The sequence below is a fragment of the Diorhabda sublineata genome, chromosome 6 (genome assembly GCF_026230105.1).
Source record: "Diorhabda sublineata isolate icDioSubl1.1 chromosome 6, icDioSubl1.1, whole genome shotgun sequence".
NCBI classification, from domain to species: Eukaryota; Metazoa; Arthropoda; class Insecta; order Coleoptera; family Chrysomelidae; genus Diorhabda; species Diorhabda sublineata.
In genome coordinates, this window is record NC_079479.1 from 1,568,357 (window position 1) to 1,595,118 (window position 26,762).

At 29.2% G+C, this 26,762-nt stretch overlaps 1 protein-coding gene across 3 annotated transcripts; it reads right to left on the reverse strand.

The window, feature by feature from the left end:
* Positions 1–26,414, reverse strand: LOC130445592 (protein numb). Of its 3 annotated transcripts, XM_056781314.1 has the most exons (6): positions 26,120–26,414; positions 26,029–26,059; positions 8,617–8,850; positions 8,287–8,558; positions 7,981–8,214; positions 7–5,547 (listed from the first exon to the last, which is right to left on the reverse strand). In XM_056781314.1, exons 3-6 carry the CDS (start codon positions 8,821–8,823, stop codon positions 4,887–4,889), a joined length of 1,374 nt encoding a protein of 457 aa, XP_056637292.1. In that variant the 5' UTR covers positions 8,824–8,850; positions 26,029–26,059; positions 26,120–26,414; the 3' UTR covers positions 7–4,886. The 3 variants fall into 3 exon arrangements, with proteins under 3 accessions (XP_056637291.1, XP_056637292.1, XP_056637293.1); XM_056781313.1 differs by lacking the exons at positions 26,029–26,059; positions 26,120–26,414 and adding an exon at positions 17,271–17,903 and having other exon boundaries at positions 1–5,547; XM_056781315.1 differs by lacking the exons at positions 26,029–26,059; positions 26,120–26,414 and adding an exon at positions 25,609–25,758.
* Positions 26,415–26,762: the final 348 nt, after the last annotated feature.

Here is a 26,762-nt window from a genome sequence, read left to right on the forward strand (position 1 = left end):
TTTTTCTAACAGACAATACTTATTTATTACTATATTACAGGAAAAAAATATTAATAAATTGTATAATACAGATGTGTGTATAATATGTATATATATAAGTACATGTGCCATATGTAGAGCAATAGCCGTGCTCTAATACATATAAATCAAAATAAATACAATAAAATAGCTTTCGTTATTTCTTTAACATTTGCAGAAGAATCTCTAGAACTAATATAAATTTCTCTTATAATGTAACACTTCGAATTCTCGTTTTTTGATGGTAATATTTATCCTTTTTAAACATTTGCCAAAAAGTAAAACAATTTTTTCTAATACAGTTAATAACAAATTTTAGTAACAAAGTTATAAACTTTGTTCCTTATAACATACAAAGTAATGGAAATGATAGATTTAATGTCACTTTCAATAGTTAACCCTGTATATATTCAAGGTATAAATTACTATTTTGTTATAAAACAAAGAATTAATTCAGAAGGAATTGACTATATGAGGAAACTAAGAAATATCTGGTAGGTTAAAAAAATTTCCTATGTACCATTGTAGGTTTAGGTAAAATCTAGTTTTTTGCATTTTTTAACTAAAATATGATAAATATTAAAGAGATAAGAGGTATGCTGACTGTTGGCAATTAATCAATAACAGTGTGAATGAATAAATAAAGATCAATGAAGAAGGGTAAACGGAAACTGAAAGCTTCAGAAGCTCCGGAAAATGTGATTAGGATGGAATAGAACAAGATCTAAAGAGATCAAACATTGGAGAAACAAGTCCAGAGGTAATCTGGGTCGAATTAATGAAGAAAAAGCAACAACGATCTATTGAGGAGAAGTGGAGAGAAAAAGAGTGATTAAAAGCCCCAAGGAAAAGTGTTTAGATGGGGTAGAACAAGACCTTAATAGAAAGGGAGTTGAAAATTGGTAATACAAGGCCAGAGACATCTTTAGAAAATGATTGTCAGCAATAAAGATCTATAGAGGAGAAGTAGAAAGATAGAGGGGTTGGAAACCATAAAAAAAGGTTGAGGATGAGGTAGAACAAAACTTAATGAGAGAAACAGGTGAAAATTGAAATAAAAACACCAGATATCAGATGAAGTGGCCTAATTTACCAGTTTACTGCTAATTAATTCACTTTCGATTTATTTCCACCATACACATACTAGTGACTTTTTATTTTTCAAGTGTATCCATATATTTTGTTTTGTATTTTTTGGAAACTTTAGGAAAATAACATCTACAAGGGGTTGGTAATAGAATAGACGCCATTTTGGGGATATAATTAACAAAAAATGAAAATTTTTGTTTTTTATTTATTAATTTGTTCAAGAAAAACTTACTGTTTCATTACCTATACCTGTATATATTGAATAAATTTAATTTTCTTTCAAAAACTTATATAAAAATATAAAAAAATGGAATGATTTTTACATAAATGCATAATTTTAGAAAAAAACATTCTCTCAAATATACTGGATTGATAATTTTAAAAATAAGTTTTTTCATTTTTTAATTATCTTATCAGATAAACGAGATATCGCCTTTTTATGATAACTTGGGACAACCTGTATACTATAAACAGCATTAATTTTTCTTTCACTATATATTATTTATAAAAAAGTCAGATATGCATGAACATTTTTTTTTCAAACATTGAAAGGAAAACTGAAGAAGAAACTAATAAAACCGAAAATTTTAAAATATGATATAACCTAAAAATTGTAAATTAAGTAACTGGTATACATTTTTAAGTAGAAGTGCTACAATGATATAATTTCGTCAGCCTTGTACTAAATACAGTGTGAGGCATTTAAAATGGAATGTAATATCAACAATTCCGGAATAGTTACTCTAAAAATAAATCTTTTAATTTGAATGGTGTTTATCATTTCGTTAAGTTGTTAAAATAAAAAAAAATTGAAAAAGAATAAGAAAACATATAAGATCATTCGTATAAACTCACATTCAATTTTCCGGTCATCAATTTCGTCTCCTAACCACTGCTCAAACTACAGTTGGTAGACAAATGTCACGTGTGCGGTGTGTGCAGGGTCGGTTTAAGAAATAAGAGTCTAACATTTTGGATTTCAAGTGACATAACACGTTGGAATTATATTTTTTTGTTTCAATTTGTTCGTTAATATTGTATTTTTCTCATTGTACAATAATTTTCATCAAAAAATAATTATTTGTAGTGAACAGGGTCGGTTTAAGAAACGAGAAATTAAAATTTTGTAATTCAACTGATTTAACACGTCGGAATTGTACTTCATTGTCTTGATTTGTTTGTTGATATTGTATTTTTCTTATTATTCAATAATTCTCATCAAAAACCAATTTTTTGTGGTGTGCAGGGTCGGTTTAAGAAATAAGAGTCTAAAATTTTGGATTTCAAGTGACATAACACGTTGGAATTATATTTTTTTGTTTCAATTTGTTCGTTAATATTGTATTTTTCTCATTGTACAATAATTTTCATCAAAAAATAATTATTTGTAGTGAACAGGGTCGGTTTAAGAAACGAGAAATTAAAATTTTGTAATTCAACTGATTTAACGCGTTGAAATTGTACTTCATTGTCTTGATTTGTTTGTTGATATTGTATTTTTCTTATTATACAATAATTTTCATATAAAATTAATTTTTTTTGGTGTGCAGGGTCGGTTTAAGAAATAAAAGAGTTAAATTTTGTATTTCAAGTGACGTCACACGTTAAAATTGTACATTTTGTTTTGATTTGTTTGTTGATATTGTATTTTTCTTAGTATACAATAATTTTAATGAAAAAATAGTTATTTAAACAAAATTCAAATGTTATTACTTTGTTTTTAAATGTATCACACTGTAAAAATCTATTTATATAAATTGACCAGGTCAGGGTCGGTTTTTTTAGAGCTCTACTTAATTCGTTTTAAGTACTTAGTATAGTAATTGTGCATTTTTCAAAAAATCGTAGGTGTGAGATTATATATGAGTGAATATAGTTATTTTTTTTTCAATTTTATAAATTTATTTTATAAAAAAGGATCTAGTTTAAGCGTAGATTAAGTCATTTTTTGATGTTGTATGTATCCTGAGATTTACAACCTTTCAAGCAAAAAAAAAATAATTTTTAAGTACATTAAAATTATTCAAAACTAAATCTTGCAAAAAAAACTTGAATTCACTATACATCGACTTATATTTATGAATAAATTTATTTTCATCACAGTTTTCATGATCACGTGGTACTTTTCAATGAAAAAGTGGAGTACATAACCTCATTAAGCACTGTTGCCAACTTGATAAGTTTTTCTCTAAAATTGGGCAATATGGTGTGGTACTACTGGAATGTTGAAGGATTAAGTTATTTTGTATTTAATTAGGTGAACGTAAAAAGTCATTTTTTCCAAATTTGTACCGATTAGTCTTCTCAAATGATTAAATTGTACTTCGAAAAGTGGTACCACTGTAATACTGATAGAACGTGGTACTTATTAATGAAAAAGATGAGGTATATAAACTCGTGTATCACTTTTACTTTCATATTAAGTGACAATTTGCCGTTTTCATTGAAATCTGTGAAAATTTCATCTTCAAATATAAGAATTGGACTTCGAGAAGCAGTACTAGTGTAATAATTCGAAAAACTGTACTTTTAAATGAAAAAATTAAGTACATAACCTCATTCGCTACTGTTGCCAACGAAATTTCGTATGTTCCTTTTAGATATGTTGAGATTCGCACCTGCAAATTAAATAATTAGTCTTTATGATATGGTACTACTGTTATTTCAAGGATAAGTGGTACTTTGAATGAAACATCGAATTATATAATCTCATTTATCACTGCTACCGACGTAATGACTGACATTTTGTCATTTTCATAGGAATTTGTAAAGAATTGGAGTACGTTGAATGGTACTAGTGTAATTTCAAGGTTGCTTGGTACTTTTTAATGAAAAAATTAAGTACACGACCCCATTTATCACAGTTACCAAATTTGTAAGTAACATTTTATCTTTTGTTTATAAAAATTGTAAAGATGAAGATTTTTTATTGAAGTAATAGAATTTTAAGTAGTAGTACTACTGTAATTTTGATAAAACGTGGTACTTTGCAGTAAAAAAGTGGAAAATATGAACTATAATCACTGTTATAAAATTGGCAAGTGACAGTTTGTCATTTCCTTTTAAGAAAGTGAAGTTGAAGATGCTACAATGAAAAAATGGATGTTGTCAAGTGGTACTGCTATGATTTTGAGAGTACCAGGCGCTTTTCAATAAAAAAAAATGAAGTATTTAAACCTATTTATCACGGTTACGAACATAATAAGTAACAGTTTCGAAATTATGATCTTTAAATAAAAAATAATTAGCGTTTGAGAGTTGGTACTACTGTAATTCGAAGTACTTTTCAATTAATAAACGAATTTTCACAAATATAATGTCGATGTAAACTCAATTGATAAAGTAGAGACTTTCTAATTTTTTTTTTCGTAACCACCGAACTGAAAAATGGACCAAAATATAATTTTGAACAAATAATTTCAAATAAAAAAAACTGTTCCAGAAGCATTTCGTTTTAACTCACCCCCTCACTATGTACACATTGCACAGACTAGTCCTGGCAAAAATTTCCAACCACCCTTATACCATTTCCCTTTTCGGCACCCCTCGATATTGGAATGAATCACATCTTTGAAAGATACAGTAGAAATTATACTTTTCGGAACAATTAACTGTTCCGTTAAGTATAATTTCACCGAACTATATTTTTTCTACGACACGATATAAATAAAAAAAGATATATACGTAAAAATCAACAAAAAAAATTCACCATTTAACAAAACACACAGATCCAGAAAATACTTCCAAGATCCACCGTAACAAAAAAAAAAATCAAAAGACTAAAGTTGTATCTGAAACGCTTTAGGAGTAGTACTGGTTGACAAAAAAGGGTTAGTACTGTTAGTCGCTTGTCTAGCTGCCAGTTCGGCCCATTCGGCATCGAAAGGATCCGCTTTGGTACTTTGGAACGAGTCCGATCCTGTATCTAAAGACACCGCTCTCGATTGTGTCTTAAACGACGGTGTACGTCTAGGCGTGGACCCGTCCATTTTCCCCAACGTAGGAGAGGAAGACTTGACCATTTCCAACCATTGTTCCGGTTTGGGAAGCGTCGACGTCGAACTCGTTGTAGTGTTAACCTCGTTCTTAGGACTCAAATTCAAAGTGACGGGAGCGAAAACGTTCGGAGACGTTCTGTAGCTGTTGTTTATCGCGGTCGCGTTCAGCGTATTCTGGTTAACGGAACTTTGATTGTTGAAATTGAAATCGTCGGATCCGCTGTGCGTCAATTGACTTAAACCCTGGCTCAGCTGTTGGCAGAGCGCAGTTACGGAATCTCCCGGTGATATTTCGGGTATCGGCGATACCTGCGGTTTACCGTTCGCCGTTGGAGACGTCGGCGATTTGTAGGAATTCAAACGGGCGGTATTACTCGGGAGATCGTTGACGCGCAGCGACATCTGTCGTTTGAACGGAGAACTTTCACCCAGAGTACTGAAACTAAAAAAAAATGGATATAGAAATATACGGGGTGTTCAAATAAAATAAAAATGAGATTAAAAATAAAAAAACAACCGATCGTTAGTATACGGGGACGAGTCAATAATATGTATCAAAGTCCGAGAGTCAGTATTATAAGAGGACGAGTCAAAAATATGTAGTGACGTAATTATAGTTAACCTTATACGGGGACGAGTTAAAAAGAATGGTGGCAAATTAGAGAAATAATGACAGTCGAAACTAAAAAGAGACAACCGATAGTCGATATTTTACGAGGGAGATTTAAAAAGGTGTTGTGACTTGAATTAAGTGGATATTAGTAGTGGAATGGCTAAAAAGGTACAACCAATGACCAGTGTATTACGAGGATGGGTCAAAAAGGTGTGAAACGACAATCAAGAGTCAACTAATGGTCGATATTTTACGAGGGCGATTCAAAAAATGGAACAACGTGAAATGAAATGACAGTCAATGGCCAAAAGAAGAGATCAATAGTCAGTACTTTACGAGTACAAGTCAAAAAGGTATATGAGAGGGCGTTAAAAGAAGTGCGCAGACATTCATTGGTCAATTTTATACGAGGACGATAAAAAAAATGTGAATCGTCCAACAATAGCCAAAAGAAACAATCAATAGTCAGTTTTTTACGAAGACAAGTCAAAAAGTGTTGTGATAATGAGACAAAAAATGTTTCACGGGGAATAATCAAAAAATTGACACAAAAAGTGAAAGAAATAAATGATGAAATCAATGGAATGAAAAGTCAATAATATACGAGGACGAGTCAAAAATGTGTATTGTCGAAAAAAGTAGAAGGAAATTCGAAGGAAAAGTCAATAGAATGAAAAGAAAACTGTCAATGTTATACGAGGACGAGTCAAAAATTTTTATCAACTAAAAAAGTAGAAGGAAATTCGGAGGAAAAGTCAATAGAATAAAAAGAAAATTATCAGTGTTATACGAGGACGAGTCAAAAATTTGTATTGACCAAAAAAGTTGAAGGAAATTCGGAGGAAAAGTCAATAGAATAAAAAGAAAATTATCAGTGTTATACGAGGACGAGTCAAAAATTTGTATTGACCAAAAAAGTAGAAGGAAATTCAAAGGAAAAGTCAATGGAACGAAAAGAAAATTGTCAATGTTATACGAGGACGAGTCAAAAATTTGTATTAACCAAAAAAGTAGAAGGAAATTCGAAGGAAAAGTCAATGGAACGAAAAGAAAATTATCAGTGTTATACGAGGACGAGTCAAAAATATGTATTGACCAAAAAAGTAGAAGGAAATTCGAAGGAAAAGTCAATGGAACGAAAAGAAAATTATCAGTGTTATACGAGGACGAGTCAAAAATTTGTATTGACCAAAAAAGTAGAAGGAAATTCGAAGGAAAAGTCAATGGAACGAAAAGAAAATTATCAGTGTTATACGAGGACGAGTCAAAAATTTGTATTGACCAAAAAAGTAGAAGGAAATTCGAAGGAAAAGTCAATGGAACGAAAAGAAAATTGTCAATGTTATACGAGGACGAGTCAAAAATTTGTATTGACCAAAAAAGTAGAAGGAAATTCGAGGAACAATCAATGGAACGAAAAGAAAATTGTCAATGTTATACGAGGACGAGTCAAAAATTTGTATTGACCAAAAAAGTAGAAGGAAATTCAAAGGAAAAGTCAATGGAACGAAAAGAAAATTGTCAATGTTATACGAGGACGAGTCAAAAATTTGTATTAACTAAAAAAGTAGAAGGAAATTCGGAGGAAAAGTCAATAGAATAAAAAGAAAATTATCAGTGTTATACGAGGACGAGTCAAAAATTTGTATTGACTAAAAAAGTAGAAGGAAATTCGAAGGAAAAGTCAATGGAACGAAAAGAAAATTGTCAATGTTATACGAGGACGAGTCAAAAATTTGTATTAACTAAAAAAGTAGAAGGAAATTCGGAGGAAAAGTCAATAGAATAAAAAGAAAATTATCAGTGTTATACGAGGACGAGTCAAAAATTTGTATTGACCAAAAAAGTAGAAGGAAATTCGAAGGAAAAATCAATGGAATAAAAAGAAAATTGTCAGTGTTATACGAGGACGAGTCAAAAATTTGTATTGACCAAAAAAGTAGAAGGAAATTCGAAGGAAAAGTCAATGGAACGAAAAGAAAATTATCAGTGTTATACGAGGACGAGTCAAAAATTTGTATTAACTAAAAAAGTAGAAGGAAATTTGAAGGAAAAATCAATGGAATAAAAAGAAAATTGTCAATGTTATACGAAGACGAGTCAAAAATGTGTAGGGACGAAAAAGTGTGAGAAATCACTGGACTTAAAAAAAAAATGCCTAAAAAATAAATTTCGTTAAAAATACTGATAAAAATATTACAAATCGCAAAAATTTAAAAAGCGTTTTCGATTACGATGACGATTATTACGAGTAAATCTTACCCTCTACAACTGCCTTGTCTCTGTAACATACTGGGCGTCGCGTGGGGTCGTTCGATAGCGAATGGATTAACTGGAGGCGGCGGTTTCGAATTCGTAGGACCAACGTCAATCCCCCTTTCCCTTTCTAATCGTTCCGTTAAACTTTGTTGTCTAAACGAACCGCTCCGAGTGAAAGTATTATTTTTGGTATCGAACATCATCGTAACTCCGCATTCTTTGTCCCTTTTTTGTTTCCTGCGAAAATAAAATTATAAAATTCCATTCGGAAGCGAATTTATTTCGTAAAATTATCGATTTGATGCGAACCTTTCCAAACAAACGGCAAAAGCGCATCCGACAGCGTGCGACAGTCTTTCTCCGCTCTCCCTCATAGCTAGAAACCCATGACACATCCACCTCCTCGTCGTACCGTCCCTGCAAATGTAACTAAAACCTCGTTCGTGATTTCTATCGGGTGCGCAAAACGAAACTTTCTCTATTGTTTGATCGACTATTAAGCCTTTGGTTTCTTCTTCGACAACTCTAAGTCCGTCGCCGCTTACGTGCAAGACCGCTCGAACGGGTCTTCTCCTGGAACCCTACAACGACGATATAATACGCTATATACAACACGCCATAATATTTATTTATACCTACCCTTAAAACTTTGAGGGCTTCTTCGCAGACTTGCATCCCCCTCGAATCGAAAACTTCCACACAACCCATATATTTAACGGCGAAAGTGCACGTGCCAGATCGAACGGCTGTTTCGTCCGCTTGCCATTGGTGAGGTTTCGAACTTTCAGGTATACGGTCCTTCCGTCTTCTGAAGGAGTCCCTGAAAGACCTTCGAAGTCGGTCCATTTTACGGGGGGAGCGGAGACTCCGCCTCTGTAACAAAATTAATTAACGGTAAACTTAGAATTCTACTTGGTGGTTTTATGTATGAACGGACTATAACTAATCGTCGGGTAGGTGTTAATTGCAGTCGAATGACCTAGTTTAAACGAAACAATGCGTTTATTTATCAATAAAGTATGAAAGGTTGGTTCGTGTATACGATGTATAACAAAAAAAATTAGAAATTTGACATTTTGTATTAATTATTTACGTATGGTATAATGTTCAACGTAAGTTTTTCCAACAACAAATATTTTCCTCAAGCGAAATTCTTTGGAAAAAATAATTGTAAATGGTTGTGGTACGTGAAAATTTTTTTAAGGTTATGTCCTAAAAGTCCCACATTAAGAACGAAGAAGGTTCAGATATAATTTTGTAAAAAAATACCTTTTTGAAGACATTTCGATAAAAAAATATTCGAAATTTGTCGATAGAGTTACAGATGGTTATAGTACGTGATTATTTTTGAGGTTATGTTCAAAAAAGCTACAAATTATAAACAAAAAAAGGTTTTAAGCAACATTTTTCGAAAAAATCTCTTTTTTTAAGACATTATAATGAAAACAATGATTGTAGTACGTGAAAATTTTTTTAAGGTTATGTCCTAAAAGTCCCAAATTAAGAACGAAGAAGGTTCAGATGTAATTTTGTAAAAAAAATACCTTTTTGAAGACATTTCGATAAAAAAATATTCGAAATTTGTCGATAGAGTTACAGATGGTTATAGTACGTGATTATTTTTGAGGTTATGTTCAAAAAAGCTACAAATTATAAACAAAAAAAGGTTTTAAGCAACGTTTTTCGAAAAAATCTCTTTTTTTAAGACATTATAATGAAAACAATGATTGTAGTACGTGAAAATTTTTTTAAGGTTATGTCCTAAAAGTCCCAAATTAAGAACGAAGAAGGTTCAGATGTAATTTTGTAAAAAAAATACCTTTTTGAAGACATTTCGATAAAAAAATATTCGAAATTTGTCGATAGATTTACAGATGGTTATAGTACGTGATTATTTTTGAGGTTATGTTCAAAAAAGCTACAAATTATAAACAAAAAAAGGTTTTAAGCAACGTTTTTCGAAAAAATTTCTTTTTTTAAGACATTATAATGAAAACAATGATTGTAGTACGTGAAAATTTTTTTAAGGTTATGTCCTAAAAGTCCCAAATTAAGAACGAAGAAGGTTCAGATGTAATTTTGTAAAAAAAATACCTTTTTGAAGACATTTCGATAAAAAAATATTCGAAATTTGTCGATAGAGTTACAGATGGTTATAGTACGTGATTATTTTTGAGGTTATGTTCAAAAAAGCTACAAATTATAAACAAAAAAAGGTTTTAAGCAACGTTTTTCAAAAAAAACTCTTTTTTTAAGACATTATAATGAAAACAATGATTGTAGTACGTGAAAATTTTTTTAAGGTTATGTCCTAAAAGTCCCAAATTAAGAACGAAGAAGGTTCAGATGTAATTTTGTAAAAAAAATACCTTTTTGAAGACATTTCGATAAAAAAATATTCGAAATTTGTCGATAGAGTTACAGATGGTTATAGTACGTGATTATTTTTGAGGTTATGTTCAAAAAAGCTACAAATTATAAACAAAAAAAGGTTTTAAGCAACGTTTTTCAAAAAAAACTCTTTTTTTAAGACATTATAATGAAAACAATGATTGTAGTACGTGAAAATTTTTTTAAGGTTATGTCCTAAAAGTCCCAAATTAAGAACGAAGAAGGTTCAGATATAATTTTGTAAAAAAATACCTTTTTGAAGACATTTCGATAAAAAAATATTCGAAATTTGTCGATAGAGTTACAGATGGTTATAGTACGTGATTATTTTTGAGGTTATGTTCAAAAAAGCTACAAATTATAAACAAAAAAAGGTTTTAAGCAACGTTTTTCGAAAAAATCTCTTTTTTTAAGACATTATAATGAAAACAATGATTGTAGTACGTGAAAATTTTTTTAAGGTTATGTCCTAAAAGTCCCAAATTAAGAACGAAGAAGGTTCAGATGTAATTTTGTAAAAAAAATACCTTTTTGAAGACATTTCGATAAAAAAATATTCGAAATTTGTCGATAGATTTACAGATGGTTATAGTACGTGATTATTTTTGAGGTTATGTTCAAAAAAGCTACAAATTATAAACAAAAAAAGGTTTTAAGCAACGTTTTTCGAAAAAATTTCTTTTTTTAAGACATTATAATGAAAACAATGATTGTAGTACGTGAAAATTTTTTTAAGGTTATGTCCTAAAAGTCCCAAATTAAGAACGAAGAAGGTTCAGATGTAATTTTGTAAAAAAAATACCTTTTTGAAGACATTTCGATAAAAAAATATTCGAAATTTGTCGATAGAGTTACAGATGGTTATAGTACGTGATTATTTTTGAGGTTATGTTCAAAAAAGCTACAAATTATAAACAAAAAAAGGTTTTAAGCAACGTTTTTCGAAAAAATCTCTTTTTTTAAGACATTATAATGAAAACAATGATTGTAGTACGTGAAAATTTTTTTAAGGTTATGTCCTAAAAGTCCCAAATTAAGAACGAAGAAGGTTCAGATGTAATTTTGTAAAAAAAATACCTTTTTGAAGACATTTCGATAAAAAAATATTCGAAATTTGTCGATAGAGTTACAGATGGTTATAGTACGTGATTATTTTTGAGGTTATGTTCAAAAAAGCTACAAATTATAAACAAAAAAAGGTTTTAAGCAACATTTTTCGAAAAAATCTCTTTTTTTAAGACATTATAATGAAAACAATGATTGTAGTACGTGAAAATTTTTTTAAGGTTATGTCCTAAAAGTCCCAAATTAAGAACGAAGAAGGTTCAGATGTAATTTTGTAAAAAAAATACCTTTTTGAAGACATTTCGATAAAAAAATATTCGAAATTTGTCGATAGAGTTACAGATGGTTATAGTACGTGATTATTTTTGAGGTTATGTTCAAAAAAGCTACAAATTATAAACAAAAAAAGGTTTTAAGCAACGTTTTTCGAAAAAATCTCTTTTTTTAAGACATTATAATGAAAACAATGATTGTAGTACGTGAAAATTTTTTTAAGGTTATGTCCTAAAAGTCCCAAATTAAGAACGAAGAAGGTTCAGATGTAATTTTGTAAAAAAATACCTTTTTGAAGACATTTCGATAAAAAAATATTCGAAATTTGTCGATAGATTTACAGATGGTTATAGTACGTGATAATTTTTGAGGTTATGTTCAAAAAAGCTACAAATTATAAACAAAAAAAGGTTTTAAGCAACGTTTTTCGAAAAAATCTCTTTTTTTAAGACATTATAATGAAAACAATGATTGTAGTACGTGAAAATTTTTTTAAGGTTATGTCCTAAAAGTCCCAAATTAAGAACGAAGAAGGTTCAGATATAATTTTGTAAAAAAATACCTTTTTGAAGACATTTCGATAAAAAAATATTCGAAATTTGTCGATAGAGTTACAGATGGTTATAGTACGTGATTATTTTTGAGGTTATGTTCAAAAAAGCTACAAATCATGAACGAAAAAGTTTCTTACGACTTCTAGTATAAAAAAAATCTTTTTTAATGCATTCCAATCAAAATAATATTGTTGAAAAATTAGCAAAGATTTTAATACCTGAAAATGTTTGAGGTTAAGTTGAAAAAACTCCATATACATCAAATTTTATTTCGAATATTTAAACATAAATTCAAAAAACACGTCAAGTTTTTCAAATAAAAATTATGTAACACGTAAAAATAGTTAATTTCATAATTTTTTTTTTTATCTAATAAGCAAGCAAAACGATATTTTACATATTTATAGAATACAACGATAACATATTTGATAATTATTAATAAATAAAGTAAATTACAAACAACAAAGACGAGTTAGCAACAGACGTACACCTGAAAAACCCGATTCACACCCAAAATATAAAACCAGTTTCAAACGGAAAATATTCGCAGCAAAACAAAAAATTAATTAATGAACACGCCCACGTATCAAATTTATTCAACGATGCAAAACCATCATTTCATTATCTGTTCCATGTTAAAATTCAATCTAAACCATAGCATGTCTCAAAATATTTAATATAAATAAATATCGAAGACATTTTTATATATACGATATTAATTATAAAAGTACCACCCTGTATATTAATATAAAATAGAAAATTTTTAAGGAAGCTTAATTTTTAGGGTGGTTTTCAACTAAATTAGACCAAAATATTCATTTTACTAAATGGAATTAAATGTTTTTTAATATAAAACTTGTTTACAGTGCTCACAAGATTAAACGATTCAAATATTTTTTTTTTTTTTCGATCGAAGGTCGTAATACTATTTATAAGTTTCAAGAATTTGTTTATCAAGGATCAACGTCAGAACTTCCTTAATGAACAGTAGATATAAGTAATCAATCTCGTGATAAAACTTTTCATTGAAAATATCCGAAAAACAATGTAAATCTATTTCCGGTAAATAAAAATTTAGTTACCGGCATAGGAAGCAATAAATTTCCTCGAAGAAATAACAGAATTAGAAAAAAAAAAAGAAGTGGAAAACATAATAATCTAGTTAAAAAAGAAGAAGAAATATATTTTTGACAACATTAAGTTACAGCGTTGCCAATACGTATGATACAAATTATCATTTTATTTATTTCTATATTAAAAATAAAATACAAAAAACAAATGGTACTATGGTAATTTATAATAACGAAATTTTAATTTGGCAACATCGCAAAAGCGAAATTTACAATATATAGGGCGGACTTGATGCAAAAAATTCAAATGAAAAAAATGTTCTTATAAGACAACTCGTTTTTGAGTTATAGGCCTTCAAAGAATTTACAATGGATGATTACGATGTCCTTCTAGTGTCCTTGGCTATCTGAAAGCCAGGGGCGGCTCATGCCCAATGGTTAACAATCCGTAACTTTTACAGGGACAACCTGTACAACCTAAAGAATAGATTTTTAGATCGTTGGAAATCGTTCTAAACAAAATTGTAATATTTCTTGAAAATTTATAATGTTCGAACTTATAAATTAGAAAAAATACGTCACAGCATTTTCACGTAAGTTCCGGAACACCCTGTATATTAGATCCGACTAATAGTTCAACAAAATAGATCCTCAAAGTTTTTTTTATGAATTTTGAAAAGTTTTTCATGTTAGAATTTGGAAAAAAAAATCAAAATCAAAAATACGAATTAATATTAATTTTTTGACGACTGGTATTATCATTAATCGCCTAATCGAAATCATTATATACAAAAAATGTTATTTAAATGACAATTAGACCTCAGCCATTTTGCTAACCTAACCTCCAAATCTGTTTATTAGCACATACAATACGAATTTAAATGGACACATTGTATACATATGATGTTAGCACTTTGTCGTGAAAATAAACGACAAAATTAAATATTATGACATTGTGATTAGCGAAAAATTTAAGATAATAGTTTCTTATCTTTATCATAAATTAATTGCCGACCATAAAATTATAACGTTCATTATAATATTTTTATAAATATTCATTTTATTTTAATTCTGATTAGCTGCAAACGTCTTAAAAAAAATATCAAAAATCAAAAAATTACGAGGTTTGTGTTTTTTTTTTCTCCCCCTCAACAATTTTCAACCAAATTCAGTTTTCCATCATTTCCATTCAAAAATAATCTCAAAGTCAGGTCCGGTACTTCTGGAACAACCCTCGTATTCGAAGTATTCCAGACTACCGTATCAAAAATTTCGACAACGCATTTATTTTTCGATTATTTTGAAAATTGACGTTTTTCACAACGTTTTCTCGAAAAAATCATAATCCGAATCGATTTAATCGATATCTATTCAAGGTCTATCATATAGTAATTATAATAATTGACATCTCTTTGTGTTAACACATATCATGAGACTTGTGACGTAAATTAGACAAAAATAATAAAATTATTACGAAGATTTATTATTTTATAACGTTATTAAATCAAGGATTTATTTCGAATATAAAATCTACCACTTTATTTAAATAATTTAAATAATAGATCGTAATATTATGTAAACAGTATAATATAAAACGCGTACTTAATTGATATAAATATTTCATTTCGAAATAATACAGTTTTAAACAAAAAAAAGGCACAGTTATACTGATTTGTTTACAGTAGCCAAACGGATTACATACGTAAGAGAAATGAACAGCAACAATATATTAAAAATTACTCAAAAATATATTATAAAACAATGAAAGATTGTAATATATTGTACAGGGTATTTATAAAGTTAGAACTAATCGTAACGAGTTCAAGGTCGCAAATTTTTTTTTTAAATGAGACCGTTTTTCATCTTTCAAACCCTCAAACGTAATTGAAATAGCATGATTGCAATGCCCCATCCACCTTACTCGCCTGACGCGGTCCCGTGTGACTTTCTCTTACTTCTACGCATGAACTGTAAGCAAATGTACGAGGGTTGCTGCTATAAGTTTTGAGATATCGCAATAATGATATGAATATGTCAAATATGACAATGCCAACATAAATTTTGTCATTTTTAATGGTGAACGTACTCATACGAGTACTATTTGAAACGTCACGTCAAAAAATTTTCGACGTGGATTAAACTATTGGATTTCTATTTAGTTTTTATTCCCCCTGTATTAGATGATGGAAATATTATTAATTCTGTCAAATTTAAGAATTAAAATAAAACTGTTCATAATAATTCGATATACATAAATTTTAAACACCTTGTATATATATATTATTTATTGCAATAAAAAAAATTGTTACTTTAAGAGTTTTCCACCCTGTAATCACACGTGATTTGAAATTTCTTTAGTATCTTAGACGTTTGGAATTCCTTGAAATAATAGCTAATAATAAACTAGACAAGAAGTCGATGTGGTTGAATGTGCAGACGCTATTCACATAAAATAGAATTTCAGTCCAACAAAATTTTCTTCTTTCATTTTCATTAATTAATCGTTCTTAATAAATGACTCATCTTATGTATAACGTACTAAAAATAAATTACCTTCTGATTCATTATAATAGCGAATTTAATAAAAAACATGCATGAAAAAATATGAAATTCCGATATCCACGATCATTTATTTATGACTCAGAATAATTTATTCTATTACGAAATTCGAATTTGGGTACCATCGACATGATTCACGTCGGTAATATAGATACTTACAAATAAACCGAATATAAACTTTTCGATTTCGTGTTTTTATTGAGAACTGGCAACGCTGTTACCGTCTGGTTAAATCTATTCATCGTCCACTCGATCGTCTAATGTTTTTGACAGTACTCAGAACGCTTTAACTTTATTTTTATTCGTTACGTACACTAACAGTTGGAAAAATATTATTTTTTGAGAATTGAAATCACTCAATATTGTATTTAGTAAAAATTAAGTACAATAAATACAAGAAGAGAAAAAAAGATATTCAAATCCTATAATCAAAAACTGGTTTCGATCTATAAAATTCTGGTGTTTCATGTTTTTTTCTATATTTGATGTTGCGGGTTTAATCACGGCAAAAGGAATCTCTGAACAGGGCCGGATTAAGATTTATATTATATAAAGGAATTTGGAAATCCGAGAAAAGTAAAAAAATAATATCAATACGTTAGATTAGTGGTATCAACACATCAAAAAATACAGAATGATTTCCAAATGATGGGGCCTTCTTGGGACCTCCCCAATCCGCTAGCTTAATCCGGCCCTGTCTATGGGGTACCGTATGGATAGTTAAATAACAAAAATATGTTGATAATCTAACTTAATCCTTGATACAATCACAAGAAATAGCCCTAAGTCAATAAACGTATTAATTTATTGTCACTTGTGGTTGTTATTTCCTGTAATCGAGTCTAATTACCCCTAGCAATCAATATATCATTTCCTGTTTTAAATAAAATGAGGCCAAAAGTTGATTTTAATTTTAATTTTCGATACAAATCGTATACATAAAACAAATTATTTTCAAAACTTATTCTATAGAAAATAATTATGAAACGCCAGATAAAAATCTAAATTTGTACCAGTGAACTCCTCTAATGTTTTTTTTGTTTTTGATGGATGAAGTGATTTAAACAAAGAATTTAACGTGGGAACATTAACAATGTCATTGACTTCAATTCAACAAAATTTACGATGACTAATAAGAAGGTCAATAGTTTCGACTTGTACCTGTATATATTTAAATTATAATACGAGAAAACGTATTATCTTAGTGTAGAAAAAAAAATTATTTCTTAAAAAAAAAAAGATAGTAACGCCACTGCCTTTTCGTCACTTTCATTTATATACAAATCGAGGTTACGAAACAATTAAAAGTAAATACGGTGGAACGTATTTTATTTTCAATTATAATAACATTAGAATGAACTATTAAAAGAAACGTACGTACCGCGTTAACATCTCCAAATTTACTCAAATTTCTCTCCAAAGGCACGTGATTAGAAGGATGATTACCCATTCTTGTAGTTATCCACGAAAAATTAATCGAATCACCCTATACACTTCATACGTTCATTAACAAATAACACCCTTCACTGAGAGCAGATGCGGTCCGTCGAACAGATGCTTAGGAAACTTATTAACCAAACGAACTATTTAAAACAATCCTCTCTAAGAGTAGTTACCACTATTCCACTGGTCGACTGAAGCCTTCGCAAGAATGCTGTTGCATTCAGATACACGATAAACGATGGCGTATCAATACCTTTAAGTATTCACAAAAAAAGACACATTACCGTAACCTCTCGGAACTAGTTGGCCTTGAAAACAACAAAAAACTAAATAATCTAACAAATAAAAACACATTTCATTTTTATAAATATTGTTTTTACACGTTTATACCCTGTTTAAACTTCGATCGGCGATTATAACCTCGAAAAGTGTTCGAAAAACAACGGAAAAACTCATAGGAGGAGAAAAAACGTCGAACAAAACCGAAAAATCAAGTTAGATGGATAAACGACGAAGCACGACGCGACCTACACCGATAGATACGAAAACCAAACCACCGGACGGTCTCCGGAATGACGGTTAAGGTATGTCGGTTATCCCCACACCGAGCTGTATTATCGGTTCTGAAAATGTCGGCACAGGTAAACGCACCTATTACCACGTTGCCACGTTGCGTTAAATATCATAATATTATAAGACGAATATTCATATTCATACGAAATAACAAATTGTTATTTAACTATATATAACATATAACTAAAAGATTATTATTAAAAATAGTGAGAAAATAAATAAAATTATTGTATTTAGATTAAAATACATATAAAAAATTAAATTGGTTACACAGTAAATGATTTTTTTAAATAGTTAATTATGTTATGTATTATTGACAATTACACGAGTCGAAAAAAGCTTTTACACGCGAGTTGCGTACTATATTTTTTCTAATAGCGAAAATTTTATCAAAATACATCCGATTTCGATGATTTTTTTTAAATCTTGGTTTTTACGTCGGATTTATGGAAAAAAATATGGGAAATATCTCACCTGGATATTTTATATGGTTTTATGGTGAATGAGTGCATTTTCATGAACGTTTAAAGCCCTGAAACCAATATAAGTTTTCATTTTTTTTATTCCCATAATTTTTTCTCGTAAAAACGAAGAAAAATAAAAAATGGCATCCAAGGCGACTTGAACATGGAACCAACCGCATGTGAGCCTCGTATTCTAGCCACTACACTACGAAGACCTTATTAATACATTTGAGAAATTATCACATGAAATTGAAATACATATTCATTCAGATAAATTATAAAATAATCGATATTTTGATAAAGATCTATCTAGATCGAAATGTCAACTTCTCTTAAATGAATTTTCTATAAAAAAAACGATTTATTATGTTTTTAAATGTTTAAACATTTTTCCACCCCACGCCACGCCACCCCGCGTTTTATTTTTTTTTTTTTTTCGTATTCGTATTTAGTTAATGACTAATATTTTATGTCATCCAATCTAGATAAACACTTTGTTAAAATTATTTTGATGTTTCGTAAATAAATCTGACAACAGCGCTTTAACAAGAGGATTCCAATACGAAAATCCAGTTTGTTAGCAAAACTATAAAACGTTTTGCAACTTTGTAAATTCCAATTTTATTTTTCAAATAAAAACAAAACAAAAATTCAACGTATCATATAATTTTGATATATTTTTTTTCAAATTCGTATATCTCATCATATAGGTTACGTCACCACTGTGAAATGTCATTGAGGTCATTGAATGAAAAATTAATACACTGCTAAAAATGTTGAAAATTAAAAATGATTTAGAACAAACATTCGATTCCTAACCTATAAAAAATAAACTGCTTTGAATTTGAATTAATTACGTAAAAAATTGCAAATGACGAGCATACAGGGTGTACCATAACTTTAGTTGAAAAAATTAAAATTATCTCGCGTACCATATTAAATTAAATAGGAAGAGTTTCGAAAACTAAATCTTCTCGAGGTTATCATAAATCTTATGAGAAAAAAAAGTGACTGCATTGTCCTACTTTTGTGTCGTCCAGAAAAGGACCGTTGGGGTCTCCCATATATGTAGATGATGGGAAATATCGAGCAGGTCCGTTACAAAATAAAAATGACGCGAAGGGAAAATGTTTATATGGAAGCGAACTCTCTTAAATAATCCCACGGTCTAACCCCACTAGGTAAAAATGTAACGACTACAATACCTGTTGACGAGGGGGGACAAAAACCGTAGGGCAGATCGGGGTAACGAACAATATATTATTTAATAATGAAATTATCGAAATTAAAATAATTTGCAAGTATCGTATTGATGATTAGAAGCATAAAAAATTGAAAACGTATTTTTATAATATGGCCGACGTTATATATTCGAATATGCCCCTATTAACTTCCTAAACGGTGTAAAAAATCGTCTAAATAACAAAAAATTGTTTTCAATCTAAATACCCAACACTGGTCGTTCACCTGACGAAACAATTAATAAAAGAAGAATATGCGGTTCGAAGAAATTACCCCGCTCTCCCCCAAAAAACAAACCAAAAGCGTTAGTCATCATTTTTACGATATATTTCAAAATACAATGCATTCCTTTATCAAATTCACATTCAAATCATTTTCTAATTCGTCAACGAGGAGGAAAAATCGTATCGACATGACGTCCTCTTTATATTTCACCATAATTATTTTTTCCCAATGTTGCCAGTTTTAAAAATATTTCCCTAATCGCAAATAATATCGAATAAAACATCAAAATTCACACTTTGTCGTTATTTATACTATATACAGGACGTACCGAGAGTTATCACCAGTTTTTACCGTATATACGAGGTTTGTATAAAAATTATAACACTCTAGTGGGTTGTAACATTCAAAATAGTTCCTATGTAATTGAATTCCTGAAGCAATAGTGGAAGTTTGAACCATCAAACAACAGGATTGTAACGGAGCTGTTAAATATGACTGAACACCTACTAATTCACCCAGTATGGAATTCTGCTCATAATGATACACGTTGTACATAGAATTAAAGTAATTTTTCATTATATCACGCGCCATGTTGTGAAAATATGTTTATAATTTCACAATCTCGCCTTGTTTCATATGTTTGTCGATTTATGAATATTTTTTTATTCAATTAAAACCTTGAATATATACATAACATTTTATTTGTTCAATAATTACCTCCCAAGCATTTAGTATTGCGATATATCAATTGTACCGAGTGACCCATATTTTTTCTAACCACTATATTCTATATCCCATTCTTAACACGACATTTCCCTGTATAAATGCCGTTGCAGTACATGTTTTATGGAACCCAATGTTTTTTTATTGATATTTATTAAAAAATAAACTAATTATATCATTTATTTAAATTTATAGAAGAGACACGCTGTATAATTAATAAAATAATACAAATTAAAATAATTTATCTGGAACTATTAGAAATATTTCTTAAAAAGGTTACTTATTTCGGGAATGACCCCGTATAACGTATTTAATGTTATAGATGAGACACTCTGTATAATTAATGAGAATTTTCCAATAATACAAATTGAGACAATTTCTCTAAAAATGAACTGATAGAAAACTTTCCTAAATATGTTAACTATTTCGGGAATGACCCCGTATAACGTATTTAATATTATAAAAGGGACACTCTGTATAATTAATGGACATTTTCTAATAATACAAATCAAAACAATTTCTCTGGAAATGAACTATTAGAAATCTCTCATAAAAAGGTTAGTTATTTCGGGAATGACCCCGTATATCGTATTAATATTATAGAAGAGACACTCTGTATAATTAATAGACATTTTCTAATAATACAAATTGAGACAATTTCTCTGAAAATGAACTGATAGAAAACTTTCCTAAATATGTTAACTATTTCGGGAATGACCCCGTATAACGTATTTAATATTATAAAAGGGACACTCTGTATAATTAATGAACATTTTCTAATAATACAAATCAAAACAATTTCTCTGGAAATGAACTATTAGAAATATCTCATAAAAAGGTTACTTATTTCGGGAATGACCCCGTATATCGTATTAATATTATAGAAGAGACACTCTGTATAATTAATAGACATTTTCTAATAATACAAATTGAGACAATTTCTCTAAAAATGAACTGATAGAAAACTTTCCTAAATATGTTAACTATTTCGGGAATGACCCCGTATAACGTATTTAATATTATAAAAGGGACACTCTGTATAATTAATGGACATTTTCTAATAATACAAATCAAAACAATTTCTCTGGAAATGAACTATTAGAAATCTCTCATAAAAAGGTTAGTTATTTCGGGAATGACCCCGTATATCGTATTAATATTATAGAAGAGACACTCTGTATAATTAATAGACATTTTCTAATAATACAAATTGAGACAATTTCTCTAAAAATGAACTGATAGAAAACTTTCCTAAATATGTTAACTATTTCGGGAATGACCCCGTATAACGTATTTAATATTATAAAAGGGACACTCTGTATAATTAATGGACATTTTCTAATAATACAAATCAAAACAATTTCTCTGGAAATGAACTATTAGAAATCTCTCATAAAAAGGTTACTTATTTCGGGAATGACCCCGTATATCGTATTAATATTATAGAAGAGACACTCTGTATAATTAATAGACATTTTCTAATAATACAAATTGAAACAATTTCTCTGAAAATGAACTGATAGAAAACTTTCCTAAATATGTTAACTATTTCGGGAATGACCCCGTATAACGTATTTAATATTATAAAAGGGACACTCTGTATAATTAATGGACATTTTCTAATAATACAAATCAAAACAATTTCTCTGGAAATGAACTATTAGAAATCTCTCATAAAAAGGTTAGTTATTTCGGGAATGACCCCGTATATCGTATTAATATTATAGAAGAGACACTCTGTATAATTAATAGACATTTTCTAATAATACAAATTGAGACAATTTCTCTAAAAATGAACTGATAGAAAACTTTCCTAAATATGTTAACTATTTCGGGAATGACCCCGTATAACGTATTTAATATTATAAAAGGGACACTCTGTATAATTAATGGACATTTTCTAATAATACAAATCAAAACAATTTCTCTGGAAATGAACTATTAGAAATCTCTCATAAAAAGGTTAGTTATTTCGGGAATGACCCCGTATATCGTATTAATATTATAGAAGAGACACTCTGTATAATTAATAGACATTTTCTAATAATACAAATTGAGACAATTTCTCTGAAAATGAACTGATAGAAAACTTTCCTAAATATGTTAACTATTTCGGGAATGACCCCGTATAACGTATTTAATATTATAAAAGGGACACTCTGTATAATTAATGGACATTTTCTAATAATACAAATCAAAACAATTTCTCTGGAAATGAACTATTAGAAATATCTCATAAAAAGGTTACTTATTTCGGGAATGACCCCGTATATCGTATTAATATTATAGAAGAGACACTCTGTATAATTAATAGACATTTTCTAATAATACAAATTGAGACAATTTCTCTAAAAATGAACTGATAGAAAACTTTCCTAAATATGTTAACTATTTCGGGAATGACCCCGTATAACGTATTTAATATTATAAAAGGGACACTCTGTATAATTAATGGACATTTTCTAATAATACAAATCAAAACAATTTCTCTGGAAATGAACTATTAGAAATCTCTCATAAAAAGGTTAGTTATTTCGGGAATGACCCCGTATATCGTATTAATATTATAGAAGAGACACTCTGTATAATTAATAGACATTTTCTAATAATACAAATTGAGACAATTTCTCTGAAAATGAACTGATAGAAAACTTTCCTAAATATGTTAACTATTTCGGGAATGACCCCGTATAACGTATTTAATATTATAAAAGGGACACTCTGTATAATTAATGGACATTTTCTAATAATACAAATCAAAACAATTTCTCTGGAAATGAACTATTAGAAATATCTCATAAAAAGGTTACTTATTTCGGGAATGACCCCGTATATCGTATTAATATTATAGAAGAGACACTCTGTATAATTAATAGACATTTTCTAATAATACAAATTGAGACAATTTCTCTAAAAATGAACTGATAGAAAACTTTCCTAAATATGTTAACTATTTCGGGAATGACCCCGTATAACGTATTTAATATTATAAAAGGGACACTCTGTATAATTAATGGACATTTTCTAATAATACAAATCAAAACAATTTCTCTGGAAATGAACTATTAGAAATCTCTCATAAAAAGGTTAGTTATTTCGGGAATGACCCCGTATATCGTATTAATATTATAGAAGAGACACTCTGTATAATTAATAGACATTTTCTAATAATACAAATTGAGACAATTTCTCTGAAAATGAACTGATAGAAAACTTTCCTAAATATGTTAACTATTTCGGGAATGACCCCGTATAACGTATTTAATATTATAAAAGGGACACTATGTATAATTAATGGACATTTTCTAATAATACAAATCAAAACAATTTCTCTGGAAATGAACTATTAGAAATCTCTCATAAAAAGGTTAGTTATTTCGGGAATGACCCCGTATATCGTATTAATATTATAGAAGAGACACTCTGTATAATTAATAGACATTTTCTAATAATACAAATTGAGACAATTTCTCTGAAAATGAACTGATAGAAAACTTTCCTAAATATGTTAACTATTTCGGGAATGACCCCGTATAACGTATTTAATATTATAAAAGGGACACTCTGTATAATTAATGGACATTTTCTAATAATACAAATCAAAACAATTTCTCTGGAAATGAACTATTAGAAATATCTCATAAAAAGGTTACTTATTTCGGGAATGACCCCGTATATCGTATTAATATTATAGAAGAGACACTCTGTATAATTAATAGACATTTTCTAATAATACAAATTGAGACAATTTCTCTAAAAATGAACTGATAGAAAACTTTCCTAAATATGTTAACTATTTCGGGAATGACCCCGTATAACGTATTTAATATTATAAAAGGGACACTCTGTATAATTAATGGACATTTTCTAATAATACAAATCAAAACAATTTCTCTGGAAATGAACTATTAGAAATCTCTCATAAAAAGGTTAGTTATTTCGGGAATGACCCCGTATATCGTATTAATATTATAGAAGAGACACTCTGTATAATTAATAGACATTTTCTAATAATACAAATTGAGACAATTTCTCTGAAAATGAACTGATAGAAAACTTTCCTAAATATGTTAACTATTTCGGGAATGACCCCGTATAACGTATTTAATATTATAAAAGGGACACTCTGTATAATTAATGGACATTTTCTAATAATACAAATCAAAACAATTTCTCTGGAAATGAACTATTAGAAATATCTCATAAAAAGGTTACTTATTTCGGGAATGACCCCGTATATCGTATTAATATTATAGAAGAGACACTCTGTATAATTAATAGACATTTTCTAATAATACAAATTGAGACAATTTCTCTAAAAATGAACTGATAGAAAACTTTCCTAAATATGTTAACTATTTCGGGAATGACCCCGTATAACGTATTTAATATTATAAAAGGGACACTCTGTATAATTAATGGACATTTTCTAATAATACAAATCAAAACAATTTCTCTGGAAATGAACTATTAGAAATCTCTCATAAAAAGGTTAGTTATTTCGGGAATGACCCCGTATATCGTATTAATATTATAGAAGAGACACTCTGTATAATTAATAGACATTTTCTAATAATACAAATTGAGACAATTTCTCTGAAAATGAACTGATAGAAAACTTTCCTAAATATGTTAACTATTTCGGGAATGACCCCGTATAACGTATTTAATATTATAAAAGGGACACTATGTATAATTAAAGAGAATTTTCCAATAATACAAAGTGAAACAATTTCTCTAAAACTATTAGAAACCTTTCCAAAATATATCAACTATTTCGGGAATGACCCTATATGACGTATTTAATATTATAGATGAGACACTCTGTATAATTAATGGACATTTTCTAATAATACAAATCAAAACAATTTCTCTAAAACTATTAGAAACCTTACCAAAATAGCTTACCTATTTCGGTAATGACCCTGTATGTCGTATATTTGTAATTGTTGACGCAATGTTTATATGAAATAAAAAATTCGCTAACGTGGCTAAACAATCTGACTTTAATAAAAAATAGTATTATTAACATCAAAAAAATAGTCCTACCTTGTAAATGAATTATTATTCCATTTAGCAATCACTTTTATCACATAATACGATTTTATCAAAATCCATACGCCACATAAAACCACGTGGATGGGAGTCACCCCTTTCAGTAACCCTTCGAGTCAGACAGAGACGACGCTACTTTCTAATCAATACAATGATCATTTAAAACAAGCCCTATCTGTCATTGCGTCAGACTCGTCTACTTCCCGGCAGGCAAAACGATTCGATACTAAGAAATAAATATCAATAGTTGGTATTTCTTTATAATATTGTTGTTTGGGCGTTTTATAGAAGGTGTTGTTTCGCATATTGTACGTGGCCTTGTTCTCATAACAAACTTTTACAATAATTTAATAACAAAGAATATTCGTACATCACCGTTTTCGAATTTCTCAACTTCCCTCTAAATAGCCTCACCTTTCATGAATGATAATCGTTCCAGATAACCCTATATAATAATATTTGATTGACAAATATCAAAATCATAAACACCTGTATTTTAGCTTACCTAAATTTCGCAAGACTGTATAAATGTCATAACATTTGAGGATGATAAGGCATTTTAAAGATCGGACACACACTTTAATCGACGTTTTTTAGAAACTCGCATAATACTGATTGTATAAATAATGTTTAGAAATACTGATTATTAATTTCTTTACTAAGAATACTGAAATTTACGATTAAAAGGATTTCCGCAACCGCGATTTAATGTGAACTAGATATCGAATATTTTCACTCAAGATTTTCCTCATTTTGAGAATATCCCACCAATTAGTAAGAGATAATCTTATCTGGCTACACAAGTACAATGGAGGAAAGAGATTTGACGCAAAGTCAAATCAATACAAAATATTCGCTGCTGCTCACACGGATATTTAGATTATCTCTATCCTTTTCCTTTCCATACGGTGAATTACTTCTTTACTGGTAGCAAAAAACAAATTAGCTACCCTAGCGACATCTATGATAATACTTTTGAACTTTAAAAACATATTTGTAACAAACCATATTTTATCACGCTATTACAACACTATTAAAGATTAAATTCATTAGTGTAAATACATTTTATTAAATATTATATTACGTAATTTATTGAACAATTATTCAATTTTGAAGCAGCGACATCTATTTACAACCAATCGTGCTAC